The 17,831-nt window shown below is 37.1% G+C and overlaps 2 protein-coding genes across 7 annotated transcripts in view; one reads left to right on the top strand and one right to left on the bottom strand.

The window, feature by feature from the left end:
- taok3a (TAO kinase 3a) overlaps nt 1–5,643 on the bottom strand; it is a 58,679-nt gene extending 53,036 nt beyond the window's left edge. For 2 of the 5 annotated variants that reach the window (XM_017306810.1, XM_008417865.2), the window contains exon 1: nt 5,442–5,643. The gene's annotated coding sequence lies outside the window, so the exon portion shown is untranslated. The other 3 variants (XM_017306809.1, XM_008417867.2, XM_008417866.2) reach the window with 3 other exon arrangements.
- Nucleotides 5,644–6,852: 1,209 nt separating this feature from the next.
- suds3 (SDS3 homolog, SIN3A corepressor complex component) lies at nt 6,853–15,823 on the top strand. Of its 2 annotated transcripts, none has more exons than XM_008417863.2 (12): nt 6,853–7,065; nt 9,268–9,337; nt 9,417–9,472; nt 9,954–10,025; nt 10,693–10,712; nt 10,812–10,968; nt 11,745–11,840; nt 11,946–12,007; nt 12,105–12,126; nt 12,824–12,929; nt 13,738–13,822; nt 15,529–15,823. In XM_008417863.2, the coding sequence occupies exons 1-12, from the start codon at nt 6,954–6,956 to the stop codon at nt 15,625–15,627; spliced, it is 957 nt and encodes a 318-aa protein (XP_008416085.1). In that variant the 5' UTR covers nt 6,853–6,953; the 3' UTR covers nt 15,628–15,823. The 2 variants fall into 2 exon arrangements, with proteins under 2 accessions (XP_008416085.1, XP_008416086.1); XM_008417864.2 differs by lacking the exon at nt 6,853–7,065 and adding an exon at nt 8,438–8,575.
- The last annotated feature ends 2,008 nt before the right edge of the window (nt 15,824–17,831 follow it).

The following is a 17,831-nucleotide window of genomic DNA, read 5'->3' as shown; positions in this document are numbered from 1 at the left end:
TTTAAAGGTATTTGATCAGGGTGCATCTGTTGCAACACAGTTTCTTTCCCTCTGAGACAAGATTTAGAGAACCAAGACTGTGACTCAGGTACACATCAGCTGCTGGGGTCATGATTGGACCCATTCTACATGTTTCCGATGAGTGGGATTACATTTAGTGGTGCAAATAGTTTCCATTAAATCCAGGAATACCATGCAGAACAAATTGGCTCTAATTATGCATTAAAGCAGCAGTGTTATGCATTTTCCAGGTATGTGGTGCCATGTTATAGCACCATCAAATATTTTACCTACAGTTGTTATAGAAATGCTATATATATAAAATATAACTTAAGAGATTTGACTTTGTGATGTAACCCTGTGAAACTGGGCCTCTGTCTCTTTAAGAAACTCTTGCTCTTTATGCAACTCCACCCTCAGGAAGTCATCACAACATCTCTCCTCTACTAACCCTTTAAAGTTTTTACCAGCGTTGCACCGAGAAGCTCAGCTGAGCTCAGTTGATGTGCTCAGGTGATGCGCAGTTCAACCAGGAATTGGCTAACTTCTGCTGGCTAGTCTGAAGGAGCTGAGTGGGGAAACACGGGAAAGAGGTGGTCTGTAGTGCTGAAGCTCGGAAACCTGGAAAGTGCAGTTCCGAAAAGGAGCTTTGTCTTTGAAGGCGATGCTCTGTTCCATCCAGGTGTTTTGCACAACTGTATGGTTACCACAGGACCTTAAAGGACTTCTCAAACATACATTAAAGAATCAAGGCAAAACTCCAAGTTTATTTTTGATGAAAGAATAACATTATAACAAGAGGTAAAGCTCAAAAAAAGTTAATTTTACATACTACTGATCCTTTAAACTCAAAACAATATATTAATTAAATGAATGAATGGATTGTAGAATGAATAAAAAACCTTAAAACTACGAGATGATCGATCAAATCAATTACAGCCATTTTTAGGATGGCTTAATATTGCTCTTAAAATTCATATTACAACAAAATGTGCCATTATAGCCATTGATTAATCCAGCTACCAAATATATATGCTGGTTCTCCGCAGTGCAGAGTTTTGCTGTCTTTTGAAATCATCATTAAAAGCAGTACGCATGAGCACATCTGCAAGTGCAAGAGAAATTGGGGGTAGGGAGAGCAACGTTTTCCTTGTCATCTAAGGCAGCATGTCTATGTTAAACATGTTAAATCATATCACTGCAGAACATTAAGCCTGGAAGCATCACTTTAATATTGATAGGCTCTGGTCCTATGGCACAGATAACCAACACTAATAATACTGACTTTGAAAAATGGAAAAATCTTTGTTTTTAGACCCTAGAAATGTGGATAGAAACAGGTACATTGTTTTCAGTTTAGGTGAAAAACATTACAGTGGCATGATGCTTTCTGATTGTTTATATTTAGAAACTTAATTAAAATTTGTATCAGATGTTGGATAGAATGTTATTAGGTAGAAAAAGAAAGAAAATATTTCCTCTAAAGTTATTGTAATATTTAAAAACTTCCATAATCTCCCACTTTGACCCATAAAAAATAAAACACCCAAAGATTTCTAATAATTGTAGTTAACAGTGAATTTCCAAAATAGAAACAAATCCATTTGAATATCTTCTGAAGCTGAAATTTTGACCAAGAATTCAGATTTGACATACCATCTGTTTTAAACCTATGGTTCACACAGAACTCTACAAGCTTTGATTTTTAGTATGTTCCTCTATGTTTTCAATGCTTACTACAGAGAAAAACATTTCATCAGCTTATTCTGCTAATAGTATTTACCCTGGTGACCAAGGACAATAATGAGCAAATCTTATTGGTTTCCATCCATCCCAGATCCAAACAAACTTCTGAGACAAGTCAAAAATAGCATAGGATAAACAATTTTAAGTAATCTAATGATATCCCGTCTTTCCGCATCCAAATGCTTTGCAGTGTCCCTAAGCTTTAAGAAAATTATAATAAAACTTCTAAACTTTAAGAGCTCAAATTGTTTTTACTGAATGCCACCATTGCACAAAAAAAACATGCTTTTTATCTTGTTACTCATCCATTTGTGGTGTCTGTCTATGCAAAGTATGAATGTCAATGCCACAGGCTGCAGTAACCTTACATGAGCAATTTTGTTTTTAGGCTTGCTTAATTTTGTGTTAGCCAGTAGGGAAACATTACATTTTTTTCATTAAAAGATACTGTGATATCGCTGCAAAGGCAACTCAAACTCAACAGTCAACCCTCTCACAACATGAGCTAAGATAAGCAACACCTGAAACACAGAGGCTGTGAGTAAGATGCCAACAATGAGGGTAATAGTGGGGGTGCTGCCTGTGACACCCCAGCTTTGACCCTATTCACAAAAGGGGCTCTCTGGCACCCTCCATTGATGGCTCCGAGGTGGCTCAATTTGAACCTCCCATGATGCCTCACTCCTTCTTTCACATCAACTGAGCCACCTACTTCAGGACGAATTTCTGTCTTCAAAGTGTGTTATACAAGAGTATGTTCTTGTTGTAGTTTCCTGTTATTAGGAAGTGATAGATGCAAACAAGGTTTTTTTTTTTAAACTGGGCATCAAACAGTAACAAAGTAGCAATAACACCTTATTGCTTAGTAACTGTGTTCTCATCACAGCTCATCAAAGCAAAAGTATTCCGGTTGCTACTTAATATCCTGGGACACAAGAGATAGTTACAATAACAACATGACTGCAAGTACAAATCATTTGGTGGCTTGGTTCAAACAAGATCATGGAGTTTGTGGAATTATATATATATATAAGCCCAAAATTATTCATACTTTTGGCAGATAGGGAAAATCATGTGGCTAGAAAATGCTAATGAAATTAAAAAAACTATTTAACCCTAAATCTGGTGACTAAAATACTGAGAAATCAACTCAAATCTAAGATGTTATAAGACATTTTTAAGACCACTATGAATACAATTTAAGGCCCATATCTCCACAGAAATGTACAAACTTTGTTCAGCCAACAAGAAATAAATGTACACTAATCCATGATGGATGCATAAAGCTAGCTAGCTAGCAAAGGTATGTTAAAATACAGTGTAGATGTGTGGACAAAAGATGTTAAAAATCTTTTAGAAAGGAAGAACATTTTCAATAAAGGCATGCTGGCTGTTCATTCAGACAGCTACAATGAGTAGATCATCAGATAACAGAAAGGTGGACATATGACAACAATGTTGCTCTGGCTTCCCCTGTTAAGCAAATTCTGTCTGGATTAAGAAATCTCATATGAAAGTTTAAACTTTTCTACAGGAAATACACATAGCAGTTGCTTTTAGTAACACCAACTTCGCTAATATCTGGGGTCAAAGATGCTTTGAAATATCAACTCAATAATCAAGTCTTTGTCTTAAAGTAGTAAAATTCTGTTCCTGTGTAAATCTTCTTGCTCTCTCACACAAACAGCGTGATGTTGCCTCTGGTCGTAATATAAAAAAATGACTGATCACAACACAAAGGTTCATGTGCAGAGGCAACACATGAAATTAACAGTAAAATGGATGAGAATATAAAACTTTGTTTTACATAATCTTGTAGGAAAATGTACAAAACAGTATTTGTAGATGCAGAAATATTCTTTTTTTTATGTTTGGACATTTTAATAGAAATCATTTTTTGTTTTACTATACCTATTCTGAGAAGACACACACATTCAATTTCGCAACCAAGTAAAATAAAAGATTGACATTTATCGTTCAAAATCTGAATCAATACCCTTATTCAATCTGTGACAGAAAAATCAGGCACATAATCTCTATATTTGCTGTTCTACACTATATAACCTGTACCCCAGTACACCGACAAAAACCAGAATGAGAGCAACATTTATTTGCAAATTACACGGTCAAGTTAGGATCAGAAACAGTGAATTGTCCTGCATATCACAAGGAAGTGTGTCACTTTCTGTTCCGACTATAAGGGCATGGTTAAAAGGTAACTATAAGATATGAAAGGACCCACATAACTGTGCTTTGAAACCTGCTAGGAAAATCAGAAACCTCAAGAGGAAGAAAAAAAAAACATACAATTTCCTGTCTGTGCTTAGGTAGAGCAGCATCCTTTCCAGCCAACCGTGCACCAGCCTATTATGCAAAGGAAGTAAATTGAGTTTACATTTGTTTTCAACTACTGCAATCCTGTTAAGCTACAAGCTGGAAACAAAATGTCTAAAAATACCGTAAATCAATCTGAATGACATGCAGTTGCAATGTCATAGTGAAGGATTACAGTTCTTTCTGTTGATTCCTGTCTTTAACTCCGTGGGCAGGCTTCTTAAAATAAATCTTTACAAATGACACAGTTTAGCTCTGTAACGCGGCTCCTGCTGCCTCTCRCTCACTCACTCACTCATGAGCTCTACACACACAAGAGATGACATCATGTTGGGTCAGATTGGGTTTTAGTGCTCCGCTTGCTATCTACATCTGCCATTTCCACAGCGTCGAGCATGCCTAACGTTTTGTCAAAGCTGTAAATTTAAGCAAGCATAAGTCTGTCTGCAAGTGACGACATGAGAAAATTATTTCAAGTACGAAATAACAAATGACGTGCGTTTTTTTTAATTATTATTATTATTGTCGCAGACAACGAATGAAACATTGACCTAAAATTAAGTGCATAAAAATACTATGTTAAATACTGATAAACGAACGCAGACATATGAACCAAAATGAGGTTCGGGGTCATGTTGTGGCGGACGTTTCCGTCTATCCATTGTGACTACGCACTGATAGTAAAATCCTCACTCACAACAAGGCAGGCTACAATGGAAGGTACCACAGTCATTTCTGATGTTACACACCGAAAGGCACTGCATGACAGTGCTAAAATTACACACAGGACAAGTTCCCACAACATCCAGTCGCATTGTCGTCTTACAACCCCCCCTCAGCTTTACACTTCCACTACAACCTGTCACCCGTTGGCTCAGCGTACTCACCCCCTCCAAAAGGAGCAAACCAAACACCAAAGCTTATTCCCTCCGTCAGTTCCAGGTGTAAAACATGCACATTTCGGCGTAGCTTTTTTCCTTATATAAACATAAATATATTCATGAGCAGGTGCAGAGAAGCGAGAATAAACACTTCGTTATGACCATTAAAAAGACAAACCTACGCACTTTAAACCCAGCGATGCTGGTGTCTGTGTGTTACCTACTCACCACCTCTGAGTGGACTGGCGTTCAGACAACAAGCCGAAGCAAAACCAAAACGACGGTGACCATCTCCAACTTCAATGTACTCAATAAAATCCACTTTTTTTTCTTTTTTTTTTTTTACCCTCTGACATTTAGCTACAGTAGCTTAGCCGCAGACACGAGAGGAAGTGTCAGTTCAGTTTGAGAGCGCGAGGCTTTAGCGCAAGCTGTTAACTGACAAACGGTGGCAACATCAAAGGGGGGAAAGCCGCTCACCTTTTGTGAAAGTCGTCCAGGTTAAAAAAGAAAACAAAAGATAATGCGTACTTCAGAAAGTGTTTAGTCCGACTTTGAAGATGTCGGTGAGACTTCGCGAAGTGCTGTCAGTTGGTCTAGACTTCCTGAATGACGGAGCCGCGGGAGAGCAGAACAACCCCTCGCTCGTGTTTGACAGTTACTTTGACAGGCAGGCGGAAATAAAGTTGCCTGCTGAGGGAACCGCTGGAGGATGTGCGCGTTACAGGCGTTGGGTTTCTTTCTTAACAAGTTTTTTTTCTTTTTTTTTTTCTAATATATTCATACATTATTGAGATGGTCTGTGATCGTTTAACAAGATCAAATGCACATATTTTAGCGTAAGAGTAAAGTTGCTTTAACGAAAACAAAACTATCCCTCCCATAAAAATAAACGATCAGAAAGCTTGCACCTTATTTTCTTTGCAAATCATTAAAGATGCATGACCTGAGTCAATTTCCGATTCTGTTGCAACTCCAGGAAAGAGAAAAATATATGCTCGATGCAATGCTGCCATCTGCTGTTGTGAGTTAAGTTTATTTTTTCTTTTGTCCTCATAACCAAGAACTTCAAGTAAATATAGTCATCCAAGAAATAACTCAAGAGTAAAAAGTATTTTGTCAAAGGCCACTCAATTTGTATTAACATTTTTAAAACCTGTAATCAGGTTAACAAAGCCATTACGTTTTCTGCATATTTGTATTTTAAAGGTTGCAATTTAAAAAAGGAAGAAAAAAAAACTGTATTTAAAAAATTACTATAGACTATAACACATCTTAAAATAAGGAGAGTCAAAATAACATCCAGGCTCAATCTGAAGTTTGAAGCTGGTGATGTGTCTTTTTTTAATCACACCAAACTTGACAGTGATCTCGCCAAATTGAGTTTATTAAAAATGTGCTGATAGTAACCGAGTCACGTGAGTTTGCCAGCTCTTTGAATGAACGATGTGACCCAGTTTTTCGCCTGAAAGCATTATTTTTCGTTAACAAATGTAGGTAAAATCTGTAAAAATGTGCCGCATATGGTAACAGTTGTGATGTGTGCCTGGTACAATTAAATACAGAAACATGACCTTCATAATCAAAACTAGTAGCAATATCATAATGAATCGTTTGAGAACCGACACAGTTAGTTCCTGTTGGTAGCTGAGCCAAACTATTTGGATCTCAAAAATGAAACGGAGTTCCCATTTTCTAATCGGCATTCTGGTCGTTTACATAGATTCTAGCGCTCTTGAAATAATTAATAAATATATTATTTTTGGCAAGCGTACGTTGTTATGAAACACAGTTAGTCTTTTCTTAAATTAAAGTATTAAATACAATCAATGTGACCTTATATTATTTTATTTTTTTACATAAATTATGTACAGGCATATACGTGGACAGCTTGGCATACAGAGGTCCTGTCAGTTGTAGGCGCAGTTTCAAGAAGCCTGCAAAACACAAATCGATTGTTTATTTCATGTTTGTTTACATCCACACGGAGAAATGGCTTCCACTTTGATTTCTCCTATGGTGGATTATTACAACGACGAAGAGGAACTCGATAGCGTGGATGACGATGATGACCGAAGTTTCAGGGGAAGAGACTCAGAAGAAGGTAACGTTTAAAGGAATCCTCAGCAACACATTAACTGTCGGGCTCCGTCTAGTCTTTGGAAAAGAAACGGAAATGAGCGGTTCTTGCAGAAATGTAGCTATACGCATCTCAAGCCAGGCGTTTCAAAAGACTACTTTTGCTAATGGGTGTTTTAACTTACAATGTGTGATTTGGTTTAGGGTAAATTTTCCCTTTAGTTCCCATAGCTAGTAATATCAACAACGATTTGTTTGTACAGTAACTCGCTAGCGTGTCCTTTCAAACTATAGACTCCACCAGATGATTATTTGCAACAAAAAAGTGGGCGGTTTTCATGCTTTAGACAATTTTCCTTCAGCCGCATGTTTTATACTCGACAGTAAGAACGGAAAACCCATTCAGGGAATTTAGACGGTGAGCATTTAGATAGTGTGTAAGTTTATTAAGGTTATTTATAGTAAAGACATGTTTAGCGGAAATGTATTTCACTGTTAAGAGATTGGACTGAAAATATTTAATTAAACATAAAATATCAGGAAAAATATGTATTTATTTTCTTTAGAATAATGTGAAATTTTCGTATAGTAAAGACTTCAATCCAATAAATACTGATCAGGAAATATGATGAATGCTTACGGACCAGAAACTTGACTTTTCAGTCTTGTTGCATTTTAATAAAGAGGAGAAAAAACATATCCTTCAGTGTTTGATCTGGTGATCACAGAGAGATTAACCTCAGTTAGTTAATCTCAGTTAGGTTGGTGTTTAATTCGTAATAGGTATTTATTAGATATGCAAGCTTTTTTTCCCGACTGATTTTGAGGTCTCGAGTTGCTGATTCTGATGGATTTAGATTTTTTTTCTCCCTAAAGAGCTGTAATAACACAAGAGGACAAATGGGAGAAAATGTACTATGTTTTTATAGAGGCATGTGTTTTTATAGAGCTGATTTTTGTTTCACTCATAAAAGTGTGTAGGTGGAATTAGATGCTGTTGGTTTATTAACTAAAAATGTTGGGATTTGCTAGTTTTGTTGCATTCAATCAACAGGATAAAGCTATTGTACAGCATTCAGAGCATATTAATGACAAAATTACTTTCCGATCTCGTGCTGAACGATTAGTGCATCTTTAATGCATTCATAGGAAAATAAAAAATAACTTTCTAACATACAATTTGTTAAAAAATGCGTTGTAACTACTCTATCACCCCGTATGTAACTAATTTATCAATCTATGTAATAAGAAGCAGTATTCAAGATGGGGAATTTTACGGGATAACTTTTTCATCCATTGCCATATCAGTGATCATTTATTTCCCCCCTCCCCAGTAGTTTCTGCTCATGATAAGCACTGATAATTAGGCAGCCACTGAGCTCGGTGACGTTAGCTGCGAGCGCTGACAGGTTGGCCCTGCCTGCTGTGTCCACTGCTGTGCCCTTTTCACACTCCTCACTCAGACCAGACGGGTTGCGGTGAATCTCTATTAAAGCAAGGCAAGAAACAAAACGAGGCGATGACAACACTACAAGGTTCGCTAGTCTTCTGACACTGACCTCCAGACGAACGGCTTGGTTTATTTTGTGTAGTTTTGCTCCTTCTGGTGTGTTTCTGATGTCCTTGTGGGCTACAGCCGGGTTACTCTTCTAACAGCAGACGGAGCTAACTTCAGCTAGCACACAAATGCTAACTGAAAATGAAACTTGCTGTGTCAGCTTAACTTGGCCTCTTTTCTTTCTTTTCTCTCTGTCTTTTGAGATAAAAACCAACCGATTCAGTTCGCCTCTCGACTGTAAACTTTGCTTCTGAGTTTCACACGACGTTTAGCATCGGTGAGAAACGTTAGCGTCTTTTTATTTATTTATTTATTTATTTTTAGTTACCGGTGGACTTGACAGCACCACCACTAACATGAGCTGATAATCATCCGATGCGGCAAATGCTGAAAGTTTGAAATGACATGGAATGTTATTGATTATTTCGGTTGATTAATCTCACTGAAATGCACTTTATCCACATCCACGTTAGCCGAACTTTTTCTCGTGTTGTTTCACAAATGTGGACGTGATCTCCCATTCAAACGCATCGGAGGGCATCCTAAGGAAAGGGTGTTCACCATTAACTCACTAGAGTCACACACGTTCTTTTATCTGCCTGAAATATGTGTGTTAGTGTAATTTAGAGTTCAGTATTTGAATTCAGTTCCTGTCATTCTTGCTCCCAGACACAGAAGATGCAAGTGAGACAGATCTTGCCAAGCATGATGAGGAGGACTATGTGGAAATCAAGGAACAGTAAGAGAATGACCCTTTCTTGCTATAAATTTAGATGAAAAGTTTCTGATTATGATCGGTGTCGTTCATTTCTTTGCAGAATGTACCAGGATAAACTGGCCTCGTTAAAAAGACAGCTGCAGCAGCTGCAGGAAGGTATCAAATAAAGTTTTGATTTCGGGTGAACGTCAGAAAGCAAGTGCATTTTATCTACATTTAGTTATATGATAATTATAATAACCTAGACACGATGTCGACCAAAACAAAGCTTCGAATAAGTGCTCCTTCTTGGTCAAAAACTGAAAAAGAAACCAACAGCTAAATATGACAAATAATAATCTAGTCTGCCTTTTTGTTTATGAATGCTCACTGTTTCTGAGCTGCTGACTGTGCTGTTTACAGTTGTGTAGCCACACCAGCTGCTCCCACAGAGCCCTTTGAGTTCAGACTGAAACTATTGTTGAATGTGCTGTGCTTTTTTTGTTGCTTTTTGAAATGTAGAGTTTATTCTTTCAAAGCCACAAAAGTTCAAGGTTCAGTCTTCCACAGAATGAATTAAAACAGCCAGTAAGACGAGGGATAACACAGAAAGACAGAGTTCAGATTTTTTTATTTATTTTTTTTTTTGTCCTTGCAGGCACTCTGCAGGAATATCAGAAAAGGATGAAGAAGTTGGACCAGCAGTACAAAGAGAGACTTCGAAATGCAGGCAAGAACACGATACGTTTTGATGTTGATGCCTCCATATTCAGAGCGGGTTACTGTAAGTTTTGGAGTAATCTGTACTTTAGTGGGTGTTTTACCTGAATGTCCGCCAGGAGATGAACCAGATCATGTTCAAGTAATGTAAAGGTGTAAAAGGTGTGGAAAATGTTTGCCGGTCACAGCAATCTAAGTTTATTAATCGGTCATGTAAAATGCATACTAGCTCAGATGTGTTTTAGCATTTTTATGATGTTGCTGTTAGACAAGAACATTATATGTCCTGCCTGGAGAATCTAGTTGATCAGGAAATGATTATTGACAGTAATAGCTCACATGTGGAGAATGTTTCATATGAAAGTAAATATACAATATAAAATATAAAAAATGTGTGAACTATCCCAGAAGAATCAAGATCAGCTGATCTACTCTATCAGAGGCAGCAGGTTGATGCAATCGGCATCCTACAGCAACATCAATTCATGTTGGTTCTCAGTAGTTTCTAGTTCATGAATTGCTTTTGATCCAAAATATTCTATATTTTCTTTGATGGAAACGTGATTAATATTTCACAACACAACAAGAAAACTAACTATATCGATCCATAGAGCTTTGAGCTTGATCACATAATGTAGATTGAAATTGTGATTTTTTTTTCTTATTTTTCTTTATAGAGTTGTTTCTTCACCTTGAGGTAAGTAGATTTGATGGAAACAAAAAAAAAGGTTCTGTATTTTTATTTTCCCCTTCAGTTAAAACTCAGGCGTGGTTACTGTCTGCTTTATTTCTGCAGACAGAACAGGTGGAGAGGAACTACATAAAAGAAAAGAAGGCAGCGGTGAAGGAGTTTGATGATAAAAAAGTTGAACTGAAAGAAAACCTAATCGCAGAGCTGGAGGAAAAGAAAAAGATGATTGAGAATGAGAAGTTAACAATGGAGCTAACAGGTGGTAAGGAAACATGAATAAGTTTGTTAATTAATGATTGAAATACCGGTAAATGAAATGCATATTTTGAGTGAGTTTAGACTATAATATCCAGTTGTCAGGCAAAAGTAACAAACATGGAAAATCCAGATTTCTGTTTTGCTTACAGTTCTCTAAAATACTTTTCAATGTCAGCATTTTTCTTGCACTAGACCTTTAATCTTCTGCACTAAATGAAAAGACAGGTGGAAGAACTGATTGGTTTTTTTAACTCATTTGTTAGGATTTTCGAGTAATTGAAACAAGAAATGATCTTTCTAGTACATTAAAATCATTTTACTGTAAAAAAATAAGATGCTAGGTATTTGTTAACACTGCACAAAGAAAGTAATTTTCAGAAACTGACAGCAAATTTTTTTCTTTCTGCACCTCTGCAAATCTGACTTTTGATGTTCCTTTTCCTGGTCTTGACATTGCAGCTTGTAATTTGGTTTTGCAGGAAGCGTGTTTCACTTTTCTTCACTTCGACCATTTCGATGGAACTTGACAGCTTGTATTTTAGAATACGACTGGTTGCCTCAGAGTGCAGCAGCAGGATAGATGAGTTTCTGATAGCATCACATTCAGCGTTTTTTATCCCGTTTCATGACATCTTGACTTAAATAAGATGGTTCCATATAATCCAGAATACATTACTATGATAGGAACTCTAATCTCTATAGAGCTGGCATAGATTAGAACGAGTCATGGTTGAAAATGTATAATGATAATATTATTATCCTGTTTTCTGCCATTAACAGACTCGATGGAGGTGAAACCCATCATGACGAGGAAGCTGAGGAGGCGGCCCAATGATCCAGTCCCAATCCCTGACAAGCGAAGGAAACCGGCACCAGATATCCTTCCCATCAACTCTGTACAATTAGCTACATATGAATATAGGCCCATGCATTAAAACGCATCTTTAAAATGCAAGACGTGTCGACCTTGACTCTTCAAACCTCAGCTAAATTATTTATTAACAGATGATCAGATAATGGAAGACCTAAGAACACTTAATAAGGTTTGTCCTTCTGTTTTCACCGAAGTTCTAACATAAATTTTATGTGTTCGTAAAATTGATTTCAAATACTTTCATCGCTTCTTTTTTTGTTTTACAGCTAAAGTCACCGAAACGACCAGGTACGTCAGAACTCATCTTCAGTGGCTAATATTATTTTTTAAAGCTTTATTTTAAGGGAACCACTTGATATTCATTGTAGTGCAAAACATTTTCCATCTAGATTTCTTCTGATTTTCCTTTCTTGTCACATGTCCATGTATTATATCAAACAGTTTTTAAATTCAAACAAGTTAAACCTGACTAAAGACAAAATTCAGTTTTTAAATGTTGTTTTATCATCAATTGCGGAATTGTTTTAATTCAGCCACATTGGAATTTCAATGATTTATATGGATTACATTTAAAATCATGTCAATAATAGCTTATTTTGGATTTCAACTGTAAACCCAACTGGAAAAACCTTCATTATGCAGCAAATACTGACAATGAGGGGAAAGGAGAGGCTTTTTACTTGGTTGGGTTTTATGCATTCCAATGTATGAAATGAAAGGAGTGAATATGCAAGACATCGGTACAAAATGAGGATTTTTCTTCCAATAATAGCATATTAAGGGTCAAGTAAAGCATACTCTTGATTAAATCAATTTCAATTTGGAACAGTCAAAAAGAGAAATTGTTATGGCTTTTCTTAACTGGCTTCACATCCGATTAAGAAACTGAGGCCCCTCAACAAAACCAGATACGCAAACCTGCTGTTTATATAACAGATTTTTTTCTGCGTGTTTTTAATGTTTCTGGTTGTGTCACCATGTCCAGTGTCTCCTTCGTCTCCTGAGCACGTCCCCTCCGCTCCCATGGAGAACCCCTCCCAGCGCTACGAGGCCCGCATTGAGGAAGGGAAACTTTACTACGATAAAAGATGGTGAGATTTTCTCTCTGTTATCAGAGAAAGCATGACTCTGTGTTTGCTAGGATGTAATTTAAGTTGCTCCCGTGTTACATCTGCCACCACTAGATGGCCCCATTGCTACGTGTTTGATCTTCAATGCACTGCATCAGTTTTTACTGAATGTATACCAATGCTTGAATCAAGCATAAACATGAAAACCTCCTCTTGGGTAATGTGTCTGCATAGCAGCCAGTGTTGCACTCTCCTTTGATTTATATGCAAAGATAATAAGAATCCTTGACCAGACTCAGCCCTGACACCCTTCTGTTTGAGAGTGGAGGTCTGAATCAGAAATGTCAGAACATCTATTCCTTTCAAAGGCGAAGAAGATAATAGAATTCTGCCCTATTAGCTGCTGCCGTAGCCACGGAAAGTTGAGAGGAGCAAGTTGTGAGGTGCGAGCTGTATCCCTTTGAAGGCGAAGTCTCATTTATTCGCGGCTGAAGAAGACGTCGGCGACAGAAAGCTGTCTCAAAGCGCCACAGGGAGATGCATGCATCATTATTCTTCAGTAGGCTCTTAATGATCAAATATTTTCAGCGCCAATCTGTTCCTCTTGCTCCGCTTTGTCCGTTGACAGTTTGGAGCCTTTTGGAAAAATATCCAGACTTCTTGTTTGGATGTTTTAATCCAATTATTTACTTGGTGCTTTCTCAGGATAAATGTAGTTTGTTTAGGTTGATGAAACTACTTTTGCAGCTTTTTGCCGTCTCCTTCCTTGACTACGACTGAGTCAAATTGATGTTGTTTTTTGTTTTGTTTTTTTGTTTTACTGGGACAGGTACCATAAGAGTCAAGCCATTTACCTGGAATCAAAGGATAACACAAAGATTAGCTGTGTCATCAGCTCAGTTGGGACCAATGAGGTAAGTTTAATTTATTCATGTTTATTACTACACTTAATTATTTAAGTTACATTTGCTTTGTGATCATTAAAACCTTTTTAGTACAAGAATGACTAATCAACTTTAGTGTTGCGCGTTCAAGTCAGTATGATCTATGTGATTAGCCCTGCTCACTCAGTGGTTTATTTMTAATTTAGGTCAAATGCTAATGCAAATTTCTAATCTTGTTATTTGGCAGCTCCTATGTCTTTAACAGCTGATGAAATGCTCTGTTCTTTATGACTAACTGAAGCTATAGATTTTAAATGAACAAGGGAAATTTCAAATCTAGGGCAGCTTTTATAGCCGAGATGTAAAGCGTTGTCGACGGTGGTTTGAATGTCATTTACTTAATTACTTGGCTGACTAGTTGAATTGGTTACATCCTTTAAACTTGCAGGTGTTGGTAGTTAAAAAGCAACTCTGCTCCACTGTTGTGTATGTGTTTACTCAAAGTATTTTTTGTGTGTGAAGACAATTTGCTCCAAAAGATCTACTTTCCGATAAGTTCATATAATTAGAAATGAGCCTAAGTTTATGCATTTTATTCACCATCACCTACATTATACCCATATCAATTTGTATGATTTTACATAAAGTAACATAGTAAATTAATGTAGTTCATTTACTATGAAAATGATTTCAGGCTAATGTCAACTGAATACAAATACCCAGCAGAAATGACTGAATCCAGAATGGAAAGGCTTTGTTTGCTCACCATGACTCAGCTTGTTGAACCACCTTCAGCAGCATCAGTCTCTCCTCTTGTTCTGGTGCTCTTTTGGCTATTCTACTTTACTTTCCTTTTGAAGAATCTGCATTTAATGAGTTACAGCAACATTTAATTTCCATTTGGGATCATCATTAAAGTATTTTGTAATTGAAATCATCCAACACAGTGCTTGCTGTGTCGTTCTGTGTCTTACAGTCAAGCTACTTTATTATGGTTTCTCCTCTATTTGCAAATTAATGTCAGGCTATCAAATCCTACTTGAAAAGAACTGGCTTTCTAAGTCAAGCTTGTTGAGTCTTTGTTATTATTTACATAAACTTTAACACTGTACATGCTAACCTTCTTCTTCTTTGGCAATTTCTCTGAACCGTGCACTCTGACCTTGAGAAGGATTTGCCAGATCCTCCGCTCCTGGGAGGATTGGAAACTACCTTTTCTGCGGTCTTCTTTTTTTAAACTGTTCACTTTAACCCACAGCTGTATTCTACAAACCAACACACAGCCAAATCAGATGCTTTCACAGTTGTGGTTGCTCTCAGTGATGATTGATAAAACGGTGGCCTTTGATGATCAGCATCCGGCCAATACCTTTTCTCTTCAATTCTAGGGAAGCAACAAAAGTGAACAAATCATTTTTTATTTTAGCTTTGTGATATATTTAGGAACTAATACAATTGTGGGATCAGTTTTTGCAATCTTGAGGTTAAATCTTGAATCGATACCAGACTATATTTTTATTTTATTATAAAATATAAAACCCAACTGGACCGTAGTTTTAGTCCCGTTTTACCCTGACCACTAACCAGCACTGTAACACTAAGACTAGGAAATGTAACTTATTTGTAGTTGTATGCCTGAACAAAACATGATGTGCACATGTTGTCCACAATCACTACATCCTTTCATGACATTGATAAACGACAGGTCTTCCTCTCCTTCTGTGTTTGCTGTCCAGATTTGGGTGAGGAAGACGAGCGACAGTACAAAGATGAGGATCTACCTAGGACAGCTGCAGAGAGGAACATTTGTCATCCGTCGACGGTCTGCTGCGTGAAATGTTCCCCGGCTCCGCCCCACCCAACCCCATCTGCTCATTTATCTGTCCTGCTGTTTAACCACCAACTCACTCAGTCATCCACTCTCTCCCTCGTTGGTGCATTTTCAGTTTTACCATGTGGCTTTTATTTGTACCTAATATTTTCATACACACTACCCCAATTTTCTTAATAAAACATGAATGCAGAGTTTCAGAGCTCTTTTTTTTTTGTCTTTTAAAGCGCTTACTGGTTTCCAGTATTATTGTGACTATGTACCATGTTTTTGGAACCAGTTTGACTTTATTTTTGCTTTTTATACAAAACAGTTAAAACACATTTTTCCAAAATTAGCAACTGTTTGCCGCCCACCTGAATTAGTCGTTTTCAAGAAAATCCCTGTTGGAATGGTAAACAAAAACTGCTTGTTGTACAGATGCCTACAGTTTAAGTATCTTGTTACATTTCCAAGTGGATGAGAAGAGGGAAATCTGGGCCTCTCTGCTTAGGTTGCTGCCTCCTCGGCCCAACACTGGAAAAGGAGAAGATGATGGTTGGATTGCCACTTATACTGAACCTGTTTTTTGTCTCATGTAAAAATGTATTTTGTCACTTCATGTCACATTCTCCGTATGTAAACAGTCTGGAATAACTCAGCTGTGTTGGCATGTGGATTTCAGGTGATTCACTTGTTTTTGTTTTATTAAAATAATTTAGCTTTTTAATAATTTTAAGAAGGGTCTGATTTAATGATGGTGTAATTCTTGAAGTGAAGTATTTTGTGCCAAGACTAAACGACACGCCTTCAGCAGTTACTGTTTAATGATTGGAGATGTGTTTCAATTATATAACTAAGTAAATTGACATTTTGGAAATAAATTTTATTAAGAAACACGCCATTTTAAAAAACAACAACCTCGTTTTCAATAGTTTTTGAAAGGATGAGGTGGTTTTTTTGAACTTATCAAAATTGCAAAACTGCAACACTTTATCAGCGTCACACAAATCACATGACCAACATCCGGATGTTGCCGCTGGCGCAAACCACGAAGAAGACAACAGGAAGTTGGAGGATCATGGCGTAGCATATATTTTAATGTCATTGCAGGAACACGCTTATTCCTATGTGATTTTAATTGTTTCCCTTTTTTGACGTTTGCAGAATATTGACAAAGTTTAGCAAAGTGTAAATGCAGCTGTTGACTGCCCTATTTATAAGGTAAGGTTGGTTTTGTTAAAATAAATGATAAATTAATCTCAGGAATGTGTTCAGTTGATCACTTATCATCAATAAACTGTTCTGGATGTACGGAGGTGACAGGTGAAATACTGAAGACGTAATTCTAAATCCTCTACAGTTAGTCTTATGATCATTTAACAGCTTAATTAAATGTGGTGGGGTCAGAATGTAAAACTAAAATCACAAACCTTGGCTGTGTAACGATGGACTGTTTTTACAATCAACTAAATTTACCACAGGTGGACTCAGTTTAAACTATTGAAACTGTTAAAGAATTAAAAGTAGAAACAGCTAAATATTGAGCTTTATTGCAGATTTCTTGGTTTTCTATTTTTAATACTAAAAATTGATATTTGTTTTTAATTTGCAAAAATCTCAAAAGCATTATTTCCACATTGTCGTATTAGGATTTTTGTGTGTAGAATTTGGAGGAAAAGGGTTAATTTAATACAGTGTGGAATTAGTAGAATAACAAAATGAGGAAAAAGTGAAGCGCTGTGAATATTTTAAACAGGTTCTTTGGTCTTATGACCCTTTTCCTGTCCTCAAATATTATATAGCATCTAGAAAAGCTCATTTTTTTGTGTCAAGGACAAGCATTTGAATATATCCTTCTAGCTCAGTAGAGAGAGAATATTTTATTGGACATCACGTGGACTTGACAGCGTCTCCATATAATCAATGTGACCCAGTCAGCTCCCAGCTCCTGTCCAGTCATACAGCCTCTCTCAGCCATCTCTCCACTTGGTAAACAGCTGAAATGTTTGGCATTCAGCGCAGGTCTTTGCCAGCTGAACAGCCTGCCATTTCCTTCCTGTGTGTCCTATCATTTTAACCGGATGGCATGTCTCACTTTTCCTCTGACTTAATGACGCTGCCGCCTGGCAAGAAGGGCAATTATTTTCCACACCACACAAAATGCGAGGCTCACGTGAAAAGGCTCGCTGTCTGGAAGCCGCGAGGTGTGATTTGCTCAGTCTTTGG

The sequence above is a fragment of the Poecilia reticulata genome, linkage group LG9, assembly GCF_000633615.1.
Source record: "Poecilia reticulata strain Guanapo linkage group LG9, Guppy_female_1.0+MT, whole genome shotgun sequence".
Lineage (NCBI taxonomy): Eukaryota > Metazoa > Chordata > Actinopteri > Cyprinodontiformes > Poeciliidae > Poecilia > Poecilia reticulata.
The sequence above is the reverse complement of the archived record's forward strand: the minus strand, read 5'-3'. Positions and strand labels throughout refer to the sequence as shown.